The 23703-nt window shown below is 42.0% G+C and overlaps 1 protein-coding gene across 3 annotated transcripts in view; it reads left to right on the top strand.

Moving 5' to 3' along the window:
- Positions 1-11484: 11484 nt before the first annotated feature.
- The window catches only part of OXR1 (oxidation resistance 1), a gene marked incomplete at its 5' end in the record, with an annotated part of 88407 nt that continues 76188 nt past the window's right edge, over positions 11485-23703 (top strand). For all 3 annotated transcript variants that reach the window (XM_082326684.1, XM_082326683.1, XM_082326682.1), the window contains one exon: positions 11485-11638. In XM_082326684.1, coding sequence (XP_082182810.1) covers positions 11485-11638 — 154 coding nt within the window. The remainder of the gene's footprint in view (positions 11639-23703) is intronic.

The raw sequence follows: 23703 nt of genomic DNA, 5'->3' as shown, positions 1-23703 counted from the left end.
CAGCAACTATAATATACCCAGGATGTTTGGCAAAATCTGGTGGTTGTCTTTCAGTTCTTTCTTTTTTCTGTGTTTGCTTTGTAGAGCACAACTTCAGAGCCCTGAGTGCTGAGGCATTTGAGAATCTCTTGACCATCCATTTGGATTCTTTTCCGTACAGGTTCCTGACTTTGCTACTCCATACACTTTATGTTTATGACTCCTCTTTAAACGAAGTTATCAATACCAGCAGTTGGTGAGATTTCCAATTTTGTGGGTAAGGCAACTGAGATGGAGAAGCCACACCAACTTCTGTTCACTTCATGAGATTAAAACAGGGACAAAAATGAAGGCAAATTAATAACTTTTCTCCCTTCGCACGATCTGTAGCAATTGAGGTGTCTCATATCTCTCTCAGCCCCCAGACCTGTTCTTCTGAGCTTCTTCACTCTGTAGAGATCACCCCCTTCACACTGCAGATGACCCAAGGAAAGAACTTGTGGAGGACTTCTCCTGGTTCCAGAGCAAAGGGGACCGGGGCAGTGTCATGGCAAGTCCTAACATCAGAATGGCCAGGCAGGATGAGGTAAAGGTCATGTTTTGCTCATGTCCAACTTAGTCTGCTATTTGCCACGGTGGCCAGCAGCAGGTAGTAATTAGTGAAAGAATGCAGAAGAGGACAAGTATGGAAGGATGCTTTGCTGGTATTTCCTCTGAGCTTTAGGCAGCGTGTGGCATAGGAACTTCCAGAAACCAGAGTTTGTATCTGCATTCTTGTGCTTAATGGGTGTTGATGAACTTTCTATGAATTTTTCTAATTACTTTCTGTACCATTCATAGTTTTGGCATACACAACATCCTGTGGTAATGAATTCTGTGATTCAGTTATGTTGTGTAACAAAATGTTTCCTTTTCTTTAAATCTTCTTAGTAATCTCATTAAGTGCCCCTACTTCTTTTATCATGAGAAACAGTAAATAGTTTTCCTCTGATCTATTTTCTACTTACCTACATGGTATTTTTTTTTCTGCTTTCCTAGAGAGAAGCAGCTTGACACCTTTGTTGCCCTTCTTAGTACATTTTCTGGGTGCATTGCATCTTTTTTTGAGATAAGGTGACCAGCAGTACAATCTATATTAATGAGGAGAATTTAAAGAGTAGTGTAACTATATTATTCTAATAATTCATATTTATTTTGCGTTTCAGATGTCTGTTGACTGACATTTTCATATATCTCTTTACTGGATGGTAATAGCTCATTTAAAGCTCATCACTGTGTATGTATAAACATAGTTATGCACTCAGAGGAAAACTTGTCTTTACTCTGCATTTATCAACAGTGAATTTCACTTGTCATTTTGTTTATGATCTGTATTATGAAATAATTTTTAACTTTTTTCACTAGATTTGACTTTCCCACATAATTTTGTATCATCGGCAAACTCCATCACCACCTTCTTCTCTCCTCTTATCCTCATAATCCAGTAAGTTGAAAAGCATGGATCTCTTGTTGGGCTGCACTGACAATCTTTCTTCCTCTGTTGTGAAATCTGACTTCTTGCTTACTGTACTTTAAAGGATATTAAATGGTGAGCCCTCTCATCCTACAACAGCTTCATTTCCTTGGTGAGGGACTTTGTAAAAAGCTTTCTGAAAATATAAGTACACTGCTATCAACTGATTATTCTTATCTACATGCTTATTGACTCCTTCAAAGAAAAACTGTAGATTTACAAACCAAGACTTAAAAATTTTGTTGATACTTTGCTATTTTACTTATCCAGATGTCTTCTAATTCTGTCATTACAATTTAATTTCTTCATGAAGTCTTGAGTAACACCAGAGGTCCTTTACTACCACAGAGTCCATCAAAGCTTTCTGTGCAAAAAAAGTAAAGTTACTGGGGATCTAAAGTTTTTCTTCAGCATTGTTTTCAGGCTTCTAATAAAGATGATATTTAATTACAGCAATTAAGAATCTGTCAGCACTACTGAACTTCAAAATGAACAGCTGTAATTTTGGTGCTTGAAGAGACAGATGAGGAAGACCACAACAGCATATTTAATACTCTATATTTAAGAACTGAGTCTTTATCATCAACCCGTATTATGGTGGGTTACTAATAAAAATTAAGCAATTGCATTTTATGCAGAGTGAGACTTACTTATATGGCCCTGGTTTCCTGCAACAGCATCAACATCTCAGCACTCAACACCACTGCCTTATTCCTGCACCAGTGCATCATGCGCCTAGCCCATCTGATTAGCTGGACTAACCATTCAAACTTCTGGAATAAAAACGAGACAGTTGCACTACACTACAGTTAGGGTACTGTGCCACTAGATAGCACACCTTTCTTCAGTAACCTTGAGCTATGAGCCATACCCAATGCAGGACTTCAACATCAGATTAGCAGGAACTTGAGGGGCAAGTTCCATCATTATTCAAATATCTGATTTTTTCCTTTTGTATTTAATAAGAAAACAGATCAAGGCTAGAGAATAGTTTTTTATCCCTTCTATTCTCAGCATCACCTTTCCATTCACAGAAGTTTGTTGAACTTGCTAGGATTCATGGCTAAAACAGTATGCTGTATTTCCAACCTGGAACTAGTATAATTCATTAGCATTAGGGCCTATAGTTGAGAGGAATACACTTTAGACTTCTGCAAAACACAGCAACTGTCACTAGTGCTTCCCACTTAACCACTGTCAGCCAAATCACTTACCAATTCTGAGTCTTGATCCTGAGGCACTGGAGTAAAAAACCTTGACAGATAACCATAAATTACTTATTAAAACAATTGTGTTTCTTTGGGACTTTGTACACAGTATATGTACACAATATTTCATCCTCAGATGAAATACGGGGAAGACAGTGAGATATGCCATTAGGCATTCTAAATGAAGCCTACAGAAGAGCCCATCTAAACAAATAGAAGGAAATTAATCAGAGGCAAATAGGATCTGTAAAGCTATGCATGTGCATAGGTTCTCAATGGTGTATACAGTATTAGCTAAATGCGGCTGAACGCAAGAGAAACATACTGCAAATAATTTCTGGGGAAAACTCTGACAGTAATCAAAGACAAGATACTAAGGTGTGAGAGAGAGGTGAGAGTTAAGCTGCTAAATCTTAGGGAGAAAACTGTGTATAGGATACAGTTTCTTAATTCAGAGATAATACGGTAATGGACAGCCTTCAAATGATTTAGCTATCTAGAAGCAATGCGTTTTATTTTTGAGGATAAATTGTAGTAATGGTCCCCAAAAGGACAGAGTGAGTAACCATCCACAGGTTTTCTACATGATATTATGGGAGCAAATGAATCAGGCATACGCTTGTGATGTGGTGCCAGTGGGGGAGGGAAGGGGAAAAAGACCAGATGTTCCTTAAGAAGCAAGATTTAACAAGAAAGAAAAAGCAGAACTTCCTCCTAATAAGATCAACATACTCCTTCTTGGTTTTCATTCAAAAGAAAATTTCAGGAATGTCCTGCGCAGATTTAGATGGCTCAGGAAAAGGTATGTACAAAAGGCTTTCATACACTTTACTTAAGGACAACAACCACAAAAACAGGTAGCAAAGAATGGAACAGAATTCACTCTTTTTTAACTAATCCTTAATCCTAGAATGTACTGCCTAAGCAGGAGCAAGTAAAATAGAAAGTCAGTAGTTCTTATTACAAGAATAAAATTGCAACCAGAAGGATCAGCTGTTGCCATTAGCCTTATTCTGGCTCCTGATAAATTCTGATGATATTTTTGACCCATTTATCTAAAAAATATCACTGTACTTCAGATGGTATTCCTACTTAGAACTGGCATTATGTGCCTGCTCATCAGCTGTCCAGGTGTCTGAGACAGTCTTTTTCCAGGTGTCTGACAGTCTTTTTCCAGGTGTCTGACAGTCTTTTTCCAGGTGTCTGAGAAGAATCATTTTGTTCAGATCCATTAAAAAGATCCTTGTATCTTAGATAACTTCATGTCTAAAGGTTGCAACTAAAACTCATAACGTATAACTAAAAGCCATGATGTTTTCTGAACTGGAAACTGATCTGGTGTCAACTGAATATAATGGGAGCATGTGACAAGCAGTCGATTACATCTTCAAACAGACAGAACCTGGTCATTATATAGAGTCACTTCAGTAATTATTAATGCAAGCTTTTCCCCCCGAGACAGGACCATGGCTTTCTAAAGTATGTGGATCTTGCTATAAATATGAGGAATACAGCTGGTTGTGAGGTGGCAAGATATTTATCACAAAGCAGACATTTTTTGTGTTAATGATCTGAATCAATTGATTTGAAATCTCAGTTGTGATGATTGGTTAGTCTTCAGAAATGGTGTACAACAGAATTGAACTTTAACAACTCTATCCTACCAGAGGGACATTCTGTTTTATTATGAACCGATCTGGCAATGTAAAAAGGTCTATTGTGAATTGGAATCTGGTTCTATTGTTTCTGAGCAAGTATCAGCAACCTCCTTACAGGGATACAGTACATTAACAACATGATAAGCATTTAATGAGTGTTAAAAAAGAATAGTTACAGTTATACTGCAAAAAGGAAAAAAAAGGATTAAGGAAGGACTTTTTGCCTAAGATTCAAATACCGGATGAATAATCAATTTTCTGATCACCTTTCATAAGCAATTATTTATCATTTGCATAATTTATGCCTCTGGAGGATGGGATTAGCTAGTAAATACTATGGAGTCATTAATTATACTATCAGTGTCCACATTCAGTTTCAAAATACATGATGAAAGAACAAAATGTCAATGAGATGATGACATGAAGACAGGGAGACATCTTTGTCTACTGCAAATTAACTTTGTTCAACTAGTGTTATACCTAGTGAGCGTCCTTCAATTGCACGGGTGGTTGTGTGTGCATGCACATGCATGCATACCCCTCAGGGTCCAAGTTAATTTTCATGAAATTCCCTGAACGGAACGGAACGTTCTGTTTATAATAAGCCACTATTGACCAAATTAAGTATGAACTGAAGATCTGGAGGTCATTTCATGTTTATTTGAAATTTATCTATATATAGAGCTGTGTCACTGCAGTTGAAACTAAAGTTCTGCTGTAAACATGGAAAAGTCCCAGTATGATATTCATTTGTCCTCAAGGCCATATTTGAAAACTTTTGTGTTGGTATCTTTGATATCCTAATAAACGCTGACATGATATGTTATTGTAGAATGGACCATTTCGGCATCTAAGCACAAATATTATACTTTGGAAAAATAAGAAAAATACAGATTTAGTTTTAGAATATACATTTTTGTAATGCTGATTCTGTCACTGCTTTTTGAAAAAAAACTTCTAGCATAAATGAGAGTTGGATAGTGACTATGTGATAAAATTTTTCAGAGAAGATGGGTAACTGCAGGCCACAAAGGTTGTTATTTACCTGAATCTCTGAAAATTCAGACCACATACAGCTGAAATTTGGTGCTTTTGAAATCTGATCAAATTGTTTTGCAGGATGAGGTTAAGTGTATTTTGTGGAGTAAAATACACCCACTCACTTTGCACGCCCTTCTATTGAATTTCATGTGCTTAGTATGCATTTTTGTAACTATGCTATGTATGCCAGTACAGGACACCTGTGAATCAATTAACATTTTTTTTTTCTGTTTCGATAATGTCCTGGATTTGATTGTATGTTTTATTTGTATAGTGTTTCTATCTTTACTATCTAATTTAAATTATGGTATGAAGATTTTTGAAATCTGGCTAGAAAAGTAAAAATTGCTTTCTCCTCAAAGGTGAAAGGACTTGCTGGGCTGTCCTAAGTATAAATAGTCTGACTTGGATTAGGTTAGATACCAACCTAACAAACAAAACCATAACATTTATGTAGCTACAACCTACACCAGAACACACAAAGCACAAACAGGTCAGGTGTTGCAGTGGCATCTGACAGGAATGACTTGTCCTCTTGAAACTTTTTAGATTTGGTAAGACAAAATCTAAACACAGTGAATGTTACGGTACTTAAATATTATGAAATTAAACCTAACGAGCAGTGCTTAGGACCGCGTGTTTTGATGCTTAAATGCATTGTAAGGGGAGGCTGAGGTGCCCAAGGTCCAAATGTTCTCCTCAGCCTGGAGAAACCTAATGTCTAGTTCTGGTACCTTTATTTTATACACCTGCTACAAAAGGAAATGAAAGATTTATTGAGCCAGATTTGAAATACTAATAAAGCAGGAGTTCGATTCAGTTTTCTACTGAGACAGAAACTCCCCTAGAAGAGATGCTGTAATGGTTTCCTGTCTTTTTCAGTGTTATTTCAAGAATAATCAGATAAAAAAACATAACATATACTTGAAGTATCCCAGTCCAGAACCAAGAACTGCCAAATTCCCTTGTTCTCCATTTTTATTCTGTCTTGTCCCTTCAACATGACATTTTCTGCTGAACAGTGAACAGCATCATCGGTCAAGGTGGAGACCGACCCCTGTTTCATTCTAATCTTACAGAGAGCTGGTTAGTAAAAAGAGAATTCTGTCCCTACCTGATGAAGTCTGAAATTCCAGGTTTACCATTTCTGAGGCTAGTATGCAGATGACGGCTTCCTTCTTGCTGAGTGTCTAATCTGAAAAGAGGATGTGGTATTGTGAAACCTGTATGGACAGACATACTTAACCCACAGTTCTCTGTAAAGAACCTGTTTTAAACACACCCATTTACTTCGTGTCACCTACTTGTTATCTCTTTTCAACTTCTCCCAAATTTATAGTGACACTGAGTTGCCCTTTGGAACTATTTGGACCATCTTAATCACAAAAATGGATTTGTGCAACCGTTTTTACTTCTAGAACTGTGTACTTCCATATTTCATCATTCAAATTAGTGGGTTCGTAGGGAAATATGCCTGAGAATGTGGGAGTTCTGCATGCCTCAGTTCCAGTCCCTCCTTCAGGGACTGCATGTGCATTCTGTATTGTATTTAATTTTTACTGAAACAGCATTGGAAACAGACTGCAGTCTGTTTTTCTGTGTCTCAAGAGTTTAGCTTTTTCACTAGAAAAAAAAAAAACAATTCCTGAATTATTTTACATTACTAAAAATAGGTTTCATTAAAAATTAAGAGAGAGGTTAGGCTTTTATGCATGTTCTAATTCAAATCCCTATTTTAGCCACTCATTATAGGTTTTGCAACCACATCAATGGTAGGGTCTTGACCAGACACGGTAATTTAGAATACTTAACAAAGGCATACAGCATCCTCATAGCATCACATGAGAGTCGGTGCCTCCACAATGAGTAAGGAAGCTTAAATGAGGCATTTGGTTCAAACTGTCAAAATTACATACTTGCGTATAGGTTGCTTATATACAAATGAACACTGACTGATTGCCAAATGACTGACATCAAGAATTTCACCTCGGAAAGTATGTACAAACCTTGTTTCTCACAAAATAAAATAGGAGGCTTGTGTTAGTGCCTAGCGTACTTTTGCCTGCAGCTTGGTAGCACTGGAAATTTGGCAAGATGAATTGCAAGCGGCCCGGATCTTGTACACCAGGCATGTGAACTGGCCAAGACCTAAGGAAGGTTGCACAGCATCTGCTGGCATTTTGCCTGGATTAGTTGCTGCAATTTGCACTTAATTTCATGAGCAACAAATCTGTCCCCAAAGAAATGATAGGTCACTACCACTTGCTGTGTTTTTATATTTTTTTCTCCTTTGAAATACTTCTATGTATAGTTCTACGTTCAGATCTTGGAAATAGTCTTTCCTCGTTGTGTCGTTTTCTATTTGACCAAAACTGATCCTGCATCACCAGTTCTTTTAGGATGTAGCTGAAGCAGGTCTCTGCCTGCTCTGGTTTGGGACTTGGGGATCTAGGTACACGATCAGGTTGTGCCTTTATTTACAGCAACAGATTAGCATAATGTGTTATTAAGTGTTGCATCATAAATGCAGACCTATTCTGTCAGACATTTCTGTAGCTACTAAAGGTGTTTTTGTGTGTAATACTGATATGAAGGCATCTCCTCCACTTGTGCCACAGTTTCACTGTCACTTTGAGCTAACATACACGGGCACTGAAGACGAAGAGGCTGGCCTGCAGCTTCCTCCCTCCCCTTCCTCTCTTCCAGCCACTTCTACTCTTCTGTTGCTTTGCAACATGTGCTTCCACAGGTGTTTACACACAACTCAACCAGATCTGGAGATCTAACTGGGATAATATTAACCCCACAAAAAAATAAATATGTTTAGTTAGTTTTGACTAAACTCAAAGATACTTGTAAATGAATCAGCTTTACTGCACAGTTCATTCGCCTGCCAAATGAATGCTCGTGCTCACACTGGTAGCATGGGACCAGGCACAGGCAATTAAGAGCAGGTAGGACCAGCTCCTTCTTTTGGAGGGCCAGTTTTAAGTGACTGAGTTACAGAGATATGCTTTCTGTGCTAATACCACAGGCCAGAAAATAAAGCCAGGAGAGATCCTTGTTGCACATTCAGAGATCAAATACAAACTTATTAGCCATCCTCAGCGAAATCCTGGTTGTTTCTAGACATTGAGGACATAAAGGCAGTATGATCAAGTTTCTGTAAAGGTGTTCAATATCAATATAAGCGTAAAAAATTATTATAAATATTGTAGAACATATTTATATTTTAGTTTTATGGCAAAAGGGACACACATTGCTGATGTACATAGTGTTTACGTTGCTCCTACCAGGTAAAAAGCTGAGGAATGCTGCAAAGCTTTTCAGATGGAAATGTGGGCTATAATCTTAAGCCTCAGTACAGGAGATGTTATAAATGACACAGGATTACGCCTGGTCAGTTTTCAGACGAGAGATCTTTTGTCAAAAATCTTGCTATCATAGGTGTGGCAAAACTAAGTAGAAACAGCATCTTAAAGCTCATAATAGTACTACCAGATGTTTATGTTGAGGATGCCTACTGAAGTAGTATAGCTCTGACTATGTTCTTCACAATGTAATAATAATTGTATTACCTCAATGCCTTGAAATTTTATCAGTAGTCAATGAGTGTCACATATCCTAAAGAGTACTATTACCTTTTATGAGCACAGATACCTAAATCTTGTTTTTATAGTTAAGACAGTTCAATTGAAGAATTCGTTCTTCCTAAGTAAAAACATTGCTAAATGGATGCTTTTGAGTATGGGCAATGATTTTCAATACTATGAAAATCGGAAAATCGCATTGCAGTAAAAGGTGATCATTTTATACTTCAGTTAGACTATTTGTGAACAAAGCAGATGAAAGCAGCTAAAATGTAACAAATTCATAGTTATCAAAAAATTTGCCTTGAATACTTCATAAAAATGTTAGCTGAATCTGAATCTGTAGCCTCTGTCACTGCAATATAATGATAAACAGTGCATTATATGGGCTTGGAAGAGAAAAAAAAGAACTATTTCAAACCACAGAGGAAATACATGCAATCCATACAATAACAGAGGTGCATATGTGGCTAGAATACTGGTGGACAAGCAAGCTTAAAGTTTCAGAAGTGCTGAGCACCACCATGCCTGGTGCAAAGATGTAGGTAAATTTTGCCTAATATAGAATCAACAGGGCAAAAGACCAACCATAACTTCTTCACAGCAGAAACACTGTAATGAAATGAAAACTAATTACAGTGTTTAGGGCAAGACAGATCTGGTAGGCAGAATAGTTTATATACTAAACATCTAGTGGTACTTAGACCATGCAGTGACTCTGCAGTTCCTGATTTATTCATTAGTCCTGGAACAGACAGATTACACATCCATTTCTACTGGCAGGTTTGGGGGGGAGGGAGGGAGAGCTAATTCTGCTGCAAATTTCTTGTTCTGTTTCAGTGAAAAGGTTTTATTTGAAAAAAGTCTTGAACATCATTATCTCCTGAGCAGGAACTGATTTAAGTAGTAGAAAGGTTGATTTGAGTGTACTGTTTACATCAAGTAACCCTCAGAAATCAGCACTCCAAAATGCTGACGTTAAACTCTGATTTAATTGAGCAGCTGCTACAAGTGAATAGGAGTTGAGATAGCTCAGCACTTTGTTCCTCTGTTCTGTATGTACACAATAGATTTGGCTCAACAAGAGCATTTTTTATTGAACAATGCTTTCATTTGCAGCTAGATGCAGCATATAATTGCATCATACTCTGATTAGAATATAAGCACATTAGCTTACAGTTCTGTGTTCTTAAGGTCTATGGCACAGGTAGTAAATATAATGATGCGGCTGTTCTTCCAGCCTCAATACGTGCAGAATGCACGTTGTAAGGCAGGTGTTAATCAGGAGATTCAATGCCTTAGATATTTCTTTCTCTGTTAAAATGCTGGATCATGTTCTAACTGGTTTTATTTCTTCAAACCTTAAAAGTTCCAAGAATTGTGAGGACAAAGAATGCGAGGGTACAAATGAACACTGCAAATCAAACGTCTTTTTCACAAAGAAAGAAACATTTGTACACCTAGTAAGTTCTGCTGGAAGACTGAAGTGAGGTAGTCAGTTCAAAGGTTGAGTCGGGTATCGACGCTGGCGAACACTCCAAGGAGGACAGCGGGACGTGGCGGGGCTGGCGCAGCAAGGATGGCGGGGTCCCAGATGGCGGGAAAGCCTGAGACGGTGAGGGATCAAAAGCAGAACAGCAAAACCACACAGTGTCACAGCTGGTCTTGTTTTACAGTTACAGTGGTAAAACATCTTAATATCCACGACTGTGAGAAGATTTAAATTTAAGAGATTGCCTTGATTCTTGACTTTCATTCTTCTTAGTAAAGGGAAGCTGAGCCACGAAAGCTAGAAGTTAATAGCTTTGCAGCACATCGTTGTAAAGTGGTGAGCTTTCACAAAACATAACTAAAACCCCAGCCTGCGGGTAAGTTCCTAAAGATGTACAGGTGGCCGTGAGCCCGCCTGAGTCCCCAGTGTCCTGCCTACAGAGGCAGTACGGAGACCCAGGCGTCCGCCGCTCCCGTTTATGGCCGTCATGAAGCCGCCCTCACGGCCCACACCCCTAAAAGCCTTCTCCGGCAGCGGACGGGCCGTCCCCTTGCCGCAGAGAGAAGCCGAGGAGGCCCGCCTGCCCCCTCCGGGGCCCGGTGGAAACCTCTGGCAGATGCGGGCGCGGCGGCGGCTGCGGGAGGCGCCCAGTTGAGGAGAGGCTGCCCCTCCGCCGGAGGGCGGCCGCGGCCTGCACAACGCCGGCCCCGCACGGCGCCCCGCGGGCCTGCCCCGGCCTCGGGCACGCCTGGGGCGGGTGGGGGGAGGCGGCCGCAGACCCCCGCGGCGCCGCGGCTTCGGCCGTCGCGGCCCGCTCCCCGCACGGCCCCCGCGTCGCGCCCGTCCGCGCCCAGCGCCGGCGGCGGCGCCGCGGCCCCTTTAAATGGAGGCGGGGCCGAGCCCCAAAGTTTGCACAAGTTGTGGAGCGGGGCCGGCGGCCGCGCGGAGCTGCGCGTCCGGCCCGGCCATGGGGCCCCCCGCCCGTTAGGAGCCCCCCGCCGCCATGGACTACCTCACCGCCTTCACCGGCAAGGGCGGCCGCCTCCTGCGCGGCACCGCCAGCCGCCTCTGGGGGGCCGTGCCCGGCGGCCTCCGCCAGGTTCGCTTCCAGGACGGCCGGAGCCGCGGGGCACCGGGCCCCGCCGAGCCGCCGCCAGGTACCGGCGGGGAAGGGGCCGGGGGGGCGGCAGGGGCCGCGGCCGGTCAGGGGCCGCCCTGGGCGCCGGGGTGGGTTTCTCGCCCCTTCTGATCCTCCCTGGAGGGGAGCGAGCTCCGGGGGCAGCGAGAGCCTGCGGGGGCAGGAGCGGGAGAGGGTCCCTTCCCGAGCGGGGAGCGGCCCGCGGGCCCCCGCCGTGGCCCGCCCCGCAGCCCTGCCGAGCCGTGGCAGGGAGCGCTACAGCGGGCCGCCCTCCTCCGCTCCCGGGGCGGCTCTGAACGGCAGCCGAGGGAGGAAGGCGGCGAAGGGAGGGCGTGGGAGGGCCCGCACATGGGCCACCGCCTGCCCCGCCGCCGTGGCGGGGCGCCTGCCCGAGGGGGGGCTGCGCCCCGAAGGGGTTGCACCGCAAGACGGGTCTAATAACAAAAACCCCACAACTTTGCTCTTGCCGCACGTCTTCCTGGTTTCAGTGACAGTACTACTGCATTTGCTTTCCTTACACCCCACTCCTCCCCCCCGCACTTACTTTCGTGGTGCTTTTATTGACCGGCGTGACGGAAAGCACCTGGAGCACAAGCTCCTCCGTTTAAGCTCTCCGTTGTGCACAGGGTGGTTTCTGCCTCTTGTGTGCTCCTGAAGAACAGGCAGTAGTACTCGGCAAGTCGGTTTGGTGATGGTAAGGGCAGAAGTAGTACCTCTGCCTTCCAGTGGTCAAACAGGTCAGTCAGGAGACAGCAAGTGAGTCTTTGCCCTGTGTCTGGGAGTAAGAGGGCTGCTTTTGTCACCCCCTTTCTTGATCATGTCGCTGGGCTGTAAGTATGGGTATTGTAACTTACTCATCTGAAGTGAGCACTCGGATTGGCAAGAAATAGCAAGAAACCTGGAGGGGTGGCCAGTGAATGTACACAGACGGTGTATACAGAAGAGGACCGGGCAATAAGGACTCTAGGGAGGTAATGCTATTGACTGGCAATTAAAAACAAACTGTGACATAACTAGTAAAAGCAGCATGGTCTAAGGACTGCTTGGAAAGAAGACATATGAAGTTAAGTGTGTGAAAATGCTTTCTAAAAATCTGAAGAGCAGTATACAATAAATAGTAAATATTCTCTTTTTTTTTTTTTTTTTCCCTATTTCAAGAAGCTCTGTGCTAAATGGATGATCTCATGCTTGTCATTGTAGGCAAGTTTGAAGTCAGGTCTCTACTGAAAGGTACTGTTAAAGACCATTAAGTTTCTTTGTTACTTTAGGTTATTTTGGAAGAGTAAAATAGTTGTGTTTTATCAAGAGAAACAAGATCTGGTACTTACTGTAGGAGGCAAGGCAATAGGAATGCCCATGCTGTCTGTCAGATGTAGATGTCTCCTTGTGTGCCTTGGATCCTACTCCTTTCACAGAAAGGGTAATAGGTAATCACCTATGTTTACAGTGCCACTCTTTCTTTCTTTATTCTGTGTCCCTCTCCCCCAAGACATACAGGGAGGGAAAGAGACAGCAACTTGTGCTTCAACAGAGAAGTACCTTGAATAAGGCCTGTACAAACTGTTAAAGGCTTGTTGACAAAGATTACTTATATTCTTTTGCAGAAGCAAAATGTCAGTAAAACTCCTCAGCATCTTCTGGTCTTTTGATCAGTTACAAGGCCACGTGTTCAGCTGTTAGTCTAAAGCATCTCCTGTGATACATGTGATTTCTTGGAGGGAGATGCTCTCTGACTATTCTTCCCCTCTTGCTCTGGGGCAAAGGATTAACTTAGACTGCATTATAATATTTTGGTTTTTCCCTAGCATTGAGCAGGAAGCATGTTTCCTCAGATACTTTCATAATACAATTCTTAAAATTCGTGTTAATGAAAAGTGACTGCAGTTCTGGAATGCAGGGTGGGTTTCTGTGTATATTTGATGTGCCTTTTTGGTAGATCCATACTTTGTTTTTTTCCTAACCTAGGCAAAGCACACTGTGTCAGGGAATTAGATCCTGGCCCTCCCATGCTGTCTTCTCCTTCATGGGGTTTCTGTCAGTTACGGGCAGAAACAAATTCTTGTGACTGTAGAATTCTTCTGGCAAGCATTTTGCTGGCTTTCACAAACTGCCTGTGCACTGGTAATGGGTGCTGTGGAAGCTGTAACAATGATTACAGTAGTTCAGTTGAAATCCAACCTCTGTTTTAATTAGAGATGGGTCCCCTGACATTAACTTAAACCTTAATGGCAAATTCTAACTACTCCAAATGTTCAGTCTCTGTATGCGGTGTTCTGGATCCAGGCCTACCTATTACTGTAGCTATTTTTCCCCACTTAGGACTTTCAGAAGGATCTTTTCAGTGTTCATTTTCTTTGCATGGTTCAGTTGTGACTATGCATTACTTCTTAAAAGAATAGTTCTACATAAATACCTTAAAACCCTGTTTCCATGTTTCTGAAACAAAAACCAACATTTTTTTATTCTTAATTATTTTTAATTTCACTTCTACAATAAAGTATCTCAACTTTATTCATGTAATATTAGTAAATTTACATTTACTATTTTCTTGCTTGTCTGTCTAAGCAATTGAACAGCTGTTCTATAAGGTTTCCAAGTTCAGGGAGGCAAGTCTGTTCAAATGCTGTACCTTAAATCAGTGTTCTGAGCCTGTGTACTTCTTTGGGTACATGCAGAACAATTTATAGTATTTCTTAGTAGGGAGAAAGGGGACACTGGGAGCCTGAGTAATGCCATAGGAGGCTGTAAACCTGTTTAACCAGTTTACATTGTTTGTGTCAGCAGCCAAGTCAGTGAAATAACTTTAGAAAGGTATTTTGACTTTTAATGTTTGTGGTAGAGGATAAAAATGCAAGGAGAACCAGAAATTCTAGAGAAAGCATCTGGCTTTAGTAAAGGTGCTACCGATAATTTCAGAGTGTAAAATTCCTTTTTAAAAAAAAAGGCCTTGTGGGCTTTGAAATATAACTTCTAAAGGTAGTCTATTGATAATTTCTAGAAAGAGCTAGCCTGTATGTATTCAAGGCCTGGGTTTACCTAGAAACTTTAGCTAGAACAGAATGTAGCTTTCTTTTTTATTGGTATACGTTGTAGACGTTAGTGTGTTGAAGTTGCATGCGTTTTTATTGTCTTTAAGATGCAACTCAAGGCTTTAGGGAATGTGTGATTAAGGATTATCTTTACTGCAGAATTAACTTGAATGTTCAGTTTAATTTGAGTCTCATCTATATAAACCTCTTATTTAAATAAGGCAACAGCATGTCTAATAGTTCAGTATGCAGTTTGCTTTGCCTGCTGTGTAAGGGGGAGTGTGGCCAGCAGCGAGGGACATGGTTTTGCTTCTTTTCTGTGACACTGGTGAGGCCATACTTTGAATATGCTCTTTGGTTTGGTGCACCACTGTTAAAGAATGCTGCTGAGGAACTGTGGAGGGTCCAGCCGGTATGTTTAGGGGCATAGGGAATGTGACCTGTGAGGAGGGACTGAGGGAGCTGGGCTTTAGCTTTGCAAAGCGGAGACCCAGGTGGCTTAAAGGCAATCTGATTGTGACCTACATCTACCTAAAGGGGCACACTCTTCTCAGTAGTAAGAGATGATAAAAGAAGGGGCAGCAGCCATGGGTTTTAGCTTGCGAGGTTCAAACTGGACAATAGAAAAAGGAGTGGCCCATCAATGGGACAGGTTACAGTTTTAAGCGGACCTAATTTGATGTTGACAATATTCCTGCTCCAAACTGGAGGCTGGAGTAGATGTCCTCAAGAGTTTTCTTCCAGGTAACGCTTTGGTTCTGTGAGGATATACTTCCATACCTGGAGCCTCATGCTTCTTCCCTGCTAGGCATTTTCATCTCACTTCTGTCTGTGGTGACTTCATGGAGGGAGAAGATACACTGCACAGGCATTCTCCCATTAAGTACAGAAGTTAAAAAAAAAAAAAAATGAAAATCAGTCATTCAGAACTCCTTGCTCAGAGAATCCTCTTAACCAGTCTGTCAGGGAAATTGTTCTAGCTGCCTTCTATTAAAAGATTTTTTTTTTGTTGCTGTTGTTTTTCTCCATCAGGCTTAACTTGATTGTTCAGTTCTAAACCATGTGGCCTGTGGGTTTATTTACATTTTTTTCTTATCGGCTTTCGAGTCTTGGTTGGTAAGATAACCACACACAGTATATCCGGTAAGCCATGTGGCCTGTCAGTCCCATGTACTATGGTGAAGGTAGCAGCAGTGCATTAGAAAGATAAATGTGCAGGGCCAAGTTATAGTACATTTGTCAAGTCCTGCTGTAAAAGTTAGTATCTTTGTTTCTAAAAATCTGTCTCAGAATAAATCACACATAAGATTAAGGTAGGTTATTGCCTCACTTCATCCTTATTCAGTACTTCACTTTTAAGAAATTAACAGGTATATGATAAAGTATGAGAGAAGCTTAAATTGGGGAGACACAATTCTGCAAGTTTTCTTGTACACACTGTTCCAGATGAAGCACATGTAAAATGTACCAGCACCCTTTACAAAGACGCTAATGCTTCGCTTTCATGTCTGAAAATACTTCAGTTGGTACAGGCATAAGAAGCAAATGTGATCTTGGAATGTATCAGGCTGATGACTCAGTCATCTTGTGATATGTTAATTATGCACAATCTCTTCTTCCGACTTTATGCACTACTAGTATATAGAAATTCTTGACTGTTCCCTCGGCGTATGTGATGTTAAATGATCTTTTACTTCATGTTATGCTTTCTACTACTACATCTCACCCTGCTTTTTTTTCATCCAGGCTTTGGGGCTACAGAATTCATTGTGTGTCCTTTTGCCCAGCCTTTGCTGTTGATTGTGCTTCCGAGTTTGTTTGCTGATGTGCAAATGAACTGTTTTAAAAATTAGTTCATTGGGAACTCATTAATATACCCCTCCATTCTGCTAGTTTCTATTTTACTCTCCCCTTTAGTGAATTTTTGACATAGCTTACAATTCTTGGTCTGTTTTTTACTGTTCAATAGGATTCTGATGTATTGGATGTTTTACTGAAGTTTAGTTTATATCTGTTTGTCATCTACCAAATTAGTGGTATAGGGTTTGCATGGCAAGGTTTTGGTAGTGGAGGGGCTAAAGGGGTGGCTTCTGTGAGAAGCTGCTAGAAGCTTCCCCTATGTCCGATAGCGCCAATGCCAGCCGGCTCCAAGATGGAGCTGCTGCTGGCCAAGGCCAAGCCCATCAGCGATGGTCGTAGCGCCTCTCTAACATAGTTAAGAAGGGGGAAAAAAAGCCCTGCACAACTGCAGCTGAAGAGAGGAGTGAGAATATGTGAGAGAAACAGCCCTGCAGACACCCAGGTCAGTGAAGAAGGAGGGGGAGGAGGTCCTCCAGGCACCCTGTAGTGAAGACCATGGTGAGGCAGGCTGTCCTCCTGCAGCCCATGGATGTCCACGGTGGAGCAGATATCCACCTGCAGCCTGTGGAGGACCCCAAGCTGGAGCAGGGGGATGTGCCTGAAGGTGGCTGTGACCCCATGGGAAGCCTGTGCTGGAGCAGGCTCCTGGCAGGACCTGTGGCCCTGTGGAGAGAGGAGCCCAGGCTGGAGCAGGTCTTCTGGCAGGACTTGTGACCCTGTGGGGGACCCACGCTGGAGCAGTTTCTTCCTGAAGGACTGTACCCCATGGAAAGGACCCACACTGGAGTAGTTTGTGAAGAACCGCAGCCTGTGGGAAGGACTCACGATGGAGAAGTTGGTGGAGGTCTTTCTCTCCTGGGAGGGACCCCACACTGGAGCAGGGGAAGAGTGTGAGGAGTCTTCTGCCTGAGGAGGAAGGAGTGGCAGAGACAACGTGTGGTGAAGTGACCACAACCCCCATTCCCTGTCCCCCTGCGCTGCTCAGAGGGGAGGAGGTAGAGAAATCAGGAGTGAAGTTGAGCCTGGGAAGAAGGGAGGGGTGGCGGGGAGGTCTTTTAAGATTTGGTTTTTATTTTCTCATTACCCTACTCTGATTTGATTGGTAATAAATTACACTGATTTCCCCAAGTTGAGTCTGTTTTGCCCGTGACAGTAATGGGTGAGTGATCTCTCCCTGTCCTTATCTCGACCCACGAGCCTTTTGTTACATTTTCTCTCCCCTGTCCAGCTGAGGGGGGCAGTGATAGAGTGGCTTTGGTGGGCACCTGGCGTCCAGCCAGGGTCAACCCACCACATTAGTTTATAATCAAAGTACAGTTTATTCTGGTAGTCTGGTATCCTTTGGCTATATTGCATTTTATTTTTAATTTTTCGGATTAATTCCCATTTCTAATATTAAAACAGTTTTGAAGCTGCTGTTTTATTGAGAACCTGCGTGCTCATGGCTGCCTTTCATCTTACTACATGCATGAATAATACCTTTCTGTTCATTAGTAAGCAGCACACCTCACTGTTGTATGTGTGGATCCCCCTCTGGCTTGGTTTGGGGAGGCAAGGGAAGACGTGGCCTTAAAAACAGCTGCAAAACTTATTTTGGTGGTGGTCTTGTGCATCTGCATTGCCTGCCAGAAAAATGTGGGAGGAATCATAGTTACAGATAACTCGAATGGCAAAGCAAGACTGTTTAGTCCTGCTTAAAGTAGGGAAGACTATGACTTCAGGCTGGGTTTCTCAGTGCTTTATCCAGCTGGGCCTTGAAAATGTGCAAGGATGGAAACTGCACAACTGCTCTGAGCAACTAGGTTTTCACCTTTCATCCAGTCAGAAGCTCTTCTGTTTGTCCATTATGTCTGTTGTCTTTTGTTCTCCTGCTGTACATCACTGAAGAGCCTGGCTCTGTCATCCTGACACCTGTGAGGAAGCTATCTAGAAGGTACAGGAAGGCTGCTGTTACAGTCCCTCAAAACCATCACTTCTTCAGGCTGGAGAAGCTCTGTTCTCTTAGCCTCTTCTCACAACCCCTGACTACCTTGGTGGCCCTTCACTGAAATAGTTCTTGTTTATTAATGCCTGGCTTATATTAAGAGGGACTTGGGGGGGTGGGGGAATGGGATGGTGACACTAGAGCCAGTATTCCAAAAGCAGTCTGAGTGCCAAGTTAAGGAGAATAGCTGTTTCTCTCTGGCGCACTCAGTCTGCTGGCTATGCTCCTATTAATACAGCTGAGGATGCTGCTGGCTCTCCTTGCTGCCAGGGCATGCTGCTGGCTCATGTTCATCTTGCTGCCTACCAAGACTCCCAGGGTTTTTTCAGCAGAGCTGCTCCCTGGCTGGGCGGTGCCAGCGTGTACAACACAGGGGGCTCTTCCTTCCCACGCAGAGGACCGTTGTCCTGTTAAATTTCATAAGGTTCCTCTCACCCTGTTCCTCCAGCCTGTCTGGGTCCCTCTGAATGGCAGCCCTGCCCTCAAGCGTGTTGACTGGTCCCCCCAGTTCAATGTCATCTGCAAGCCTAATGCAATAAACTTGTACAGTAAGATGTTTACCGAAGCTTCCACATACACTGTAGATCTGTGGGCATGTTAGCAGAGCAGTTGTAGTGCACAAGTCTGCTACATCATTAGTTTAAGCTGACTGATTTTGAGCTCTTAGAAAAACTAGGTACCATTGGCTTAAGTGTGATAAGGCAAAGTAAAATCTTAAAGATGTCTAAGGATAACTTGATATTGCTGCTTGGTGGTCAAACTGCTTATGGGGTATTGTGTAGACTTGAAGATGTACAACTAAATGAGCTTAAATAGCTGAAACAGAAGGACAATAATTATTGTAAAAGTTGAATTCCTTTGCTGTTTCAGTAGAGCAGTCATGATTTCTGCAAGTTTTCATTAATATATACATTTGGTCTGCAGAGAGGTTGTACAGTAGGTGGAAATTGCAGTTAGGTAGCCTCTAATGTATTAGACTGTATACATGCATATTTTAGATGGAACAGGGAAGGAAGCTTACTGTTGTTAACACATACTGTGGCATAATTAGAAAATCTGGTGAAGCATTTCTGTTTACCCTGAATGTGAAGTGTTACTTTAGAAGAAAGCCCGTGTGATGAACGTACCAGGAGTGTCATGCATGGAGCTGGCTTTATGTCTCCTCGCCATTCAGAGAAATGGCCTGCCTTAAATTCGTTTCTATTGAATTGTTTTTCATCCTGAAATCATGCATTTAATTATTTCTGCCTATATGCTATGCAGCTGACCGGATAGCAGAAAAGAGGGTCATGTGTTATCATGAAATGAACTTGAATTAGTGCTGAATCTGTATTGCAGAAAAAAGCTATTTTGATGTTTTTGAAGTATTGATGCAGCATTAACAAGGTCTCGGATGCATTTAGTTTGGGGTCATGCTTGAGAAAAATGTGAACAAAAGAATCATGTGGCGAGCAGTGATAAGGATCAAGAGTTTTGAGAACATGAACTAGGAAAGACTGAATCACAGAATAAGTAGCAGTTGCTTAGCAAGAGGAGACTAAAGGGGGCATTGTTTATGACACTGCCTTGGTCTGAAAAACTACCATTTTGGCTAGAAAATTGCAGGCTACTAGCATCTTTTTAGGCTACTATTAGGGCCTCTTTGTTTCTGGTTCCTAAGACATTAGAAGATAACACAAAATAATATTCCAGTAATTAGCATAAGCATATCTAACTGCAGGAGGGGGAGAAGGGTCAATGAAATGAGACAGTTGCTGTACTGAGATGTAGCCCCTGCTGTTAGGAACCCCAAGTCACCAAGCCTTATGGAATATAAAGATTTCCTACTTTAATCTCTTTTGTTTCTTTATGAATAGATTATAAAGATCTAACTGTTATTAAGCAGAACTAATCAAATAAAGATGTAATATCTATTCTTCCTCTGTTTTGTCAATTAGGAAGTTGTTTCATGTGCTGCTGAATAACAACGTACTCGAGAATATTTCAAAGAAAGACTACTTTTCTTTCCTTACCTTCTTGTGATTCAGTTTTTAAAAATCTTTACCCCATATGTGCTGCACCTTTTTTTTTTAAGAACTGTGAAAAATTGTGTCCTAGACAAGCATTTAACAAGGCTGCCGCCTCTGCCTTTTTCTTAAACACACGTCAATCTAATGCATAACTTGCAGTTCTCATTTGGCAGGGGGGGAGATAAATCATGTTTTTTCTCATCATCTTCACCATAATAAGCTCAGTTATTAATTGTAAACAATTTGCATTAATTGTTGACTTGGCCAGCTTACTTGCTTTATCTCAAAGAATACTTGTTTGGTTTATCAATTTATTCCTCTGGAAAAAGTGATCTTTGTAGTATCTGTTAACATTGAAATGAATAGAAGATCATCAGCTGAGAAACATTGCAAGTTATTTGAAATTTAAGATTATCATGCAGAAAAATAGTAGGGTAAAGGAAAACTTAATACGTTTTGCTCTATGCAGACCTTGAAGATACTCCTAAGCAGTTCTTAGCATGTAATATTGCGTTGTTACTCGCAGTACCAATCTTGAGTTCTCTTTACTAGCTTTTATTTCCAGAAGTCCAAATCATGTGCTAGAATCATTAGCAAACAGAAAATTGAAGGCCTACAATTCAGCGCAGATGGCATACGAAGAAATGAGAAATGTCGCTTTTGTCATGTGAATTTGAACTAGCAGTGCCACAGGAATATTTTCAGTCAACCAAAATTCAGTGGCACAGGGCCATACAGAGGCAGTTATTTGAACTCACCTGTAAATATTGGAATTTAGCTTCAGTTGTCTTCAAATTACAGTTGAATAATGCCAGTGACTATTACATATTTTAAGGTCAAAGCTGCTTCACTGAAAGCTGTATGTTCATAAAACATAATGTTCCTAAAAATGCTTTTCCTGTTTTGTATAAATATGTTGGAACATTAAGTCCTTCTCTCTGGTTATGTTGATGATCATATGTAACCATTCTTATGCTACAGTCATTTAATCTTAAGTTTCTGTATGCTTGCATCCAGCATTCAGACTAAATATTGGTCTGATGTCACTTTGAATGCTGCCTTCTGTATCTTTCTAGTTCTAGTCTTTTAAATCCTAGACAGTTGTAATATTTTCTTGTAATTTGTGGATCTGATGTGCTTTTTCACTTCAGTGCTTCAAGCTGTTGTGGAGGCCCAGTCCTGTGAAATGGTAGTTCAAAATTAAAGCATCAACTCTGATGTGACAACAGGTCTGGTCTTGTTTCTGTCTAGAACAGCATGGCTAAAGATCTGATAACCTAGCCCTACAGATCCTCTTGTTTAACAAGTTATTGTTGAGGTTGTGCTCAACGTGGTCAGTGGTGTCAGGTTTTTCTTATACCTGTGGTCTGAGAACATCAGCCTTTGGTAGTCTCGCCAGCTTACTGCTGGCAGATGAGATACTGATTGTGTGTAACCTAGCAAGATGAGCTCACGTGCAACAGAATTATCATCAGGAAGATAAGTAAAATGAAAGCATGAGACTGATTCCCAGTGGTGCTGACGTCTTTTCAGACCACTGCATCCTATGCTGGCAGTTGTTTCCACTTTCACGTGCTTCCTAGAATACTGGGGGCACAAGGATGGCTGGAAGATTTACTTTCTTTGCAAAAATAAATAGCCTGCTCGTTCAGCCAGAGGTAGTTGGAGGCTTTGCACTATGCCATCAGGGTGGTTGAATTAATGTCTCTGCTACTCTGACCTATTTTCACAATTGAAATACCTCCTAGTTTTGTTTCTGAGATGTTAGATGAAATGGACGGGTGTGGTATGAACAGGCAGCTCAAGCACTAGGGCTGTGGGCAGAGATGTGGCGTTTGATAGCTGTGCCTGCTGCTTGGCCAGCTGGGTAGCCAGCGCGCACATAGCTCAGCGCTGCCTGCCTCCATCTCTTCTTGACTCAGGGGACTTAGGTCACAGTAGGTTTTGAAACACTTGAGTCCTGTATCCATATAGTGAGGGGAAAAGAAAGCTATCACAGAGGGAAGGAATGAAAGTGGGCACTGATGGGAAGGATAGGAATTACTGTCTTAGGTATGGGAGGGGATGACGCTAAAAAAAAAAAACCATGAAAAGCTGCAGATTATAAGCTCCTGGGGAATTTGTGGTAGGAGTTCTCCTGGCATCTGCTTTCCTCCAAGGTGCCTCCAACAGGGACCTTCCTTCCCCACCCCTACCCCCCGGTTGCTCTTACTTTCCTGAAGTTACCAGAGTGCTCTGAAGCCTAAAGCACAGTAGGTCTTTCTGCCCTGAAGAACAAATAACTTTCCTTTTTTATTTCTGGCATAAGGAACAGAAGTGGTTATTTGTGCAAGACTTTATTCTACTGTTCAGTTACTAGAAAGGGAGAAGATAACTTAATGACCTCTTTCAGTGGCACCTGTCTGCAAACTCTTCAGACACTTACACACAAACTAGTAAGCAGAAAAAGGAAACTTGAATTTGAGTTAGGAGAGAGAAAAAAAAAACAAAAACAAAAAACAAAAAAAAACCCAAAACCAAAACAAAACACAAACAACATTGGGCTGTATACAAATGAAGTGCATATATACATTTGTAGTATGGGGTTTCTTTATTCCCATCTAATAACAGGGGTGGGGCAGGGGAAGAAGGTGCTTGTTCTACAATAGGAGTGCTCCATGTATAGATTATTAAGGCATGTATGGGATCCTGGATGAGATCAGTCTGTCTTCAGCTACATCCTTTGACTTTTACTTAAGAGTATTTGAACCAGACTGGTGTTGAAAGAAAAAGATTAGGCTGCTGGCAAAGCTTTGATATGGGCTTAAAAACTTGGAACAGCTACACTCAAGCAGCTGTTGCAGTTTTTCAGTATCTTGCTGAGGAGGCATCTGTTGTGTTGCAAGGTCAGGTAGAGACTTTGGTAACAAAATATTTGACCTGGAAGAGGAGAATGTTGGCTACCGTTAGTCTACACACAAACTTCTAGTGTATTTTATTCCAGGGAGGTCCTAGCTGACTGGAAGTTAGCTAATGTGACACCCATCTACAAGAAGGGTCGGAAGGAGGAGCCGGGGAACTACAGGCTTGTCAGCCTGACCTCGGTGCCGGGGAAGGTCATGGAACAGATCATCCTGAGTGCCATCAAGCAGCATATATGGGACAACCAGGGGATCATGCCCAGTCAGCATGAGTTTATGAAAGGGAGGTCCTGCTTGACCAA

This window comes from Platalea leucorodia, assembly GCF_965183815.1.
Source record: "Platalea leucorodia genome assembly, chromosome: 1".
NCBI classification, from domain to species: Eukaryota; Metazoa; Chordata; class Aves; order Pelecaniformes; family Threskiornithidae; genus Platalea; species Platalea leucorodia.
This window is presented reverse-complemented; position numbering and strand designations above follow the sequence as displayed.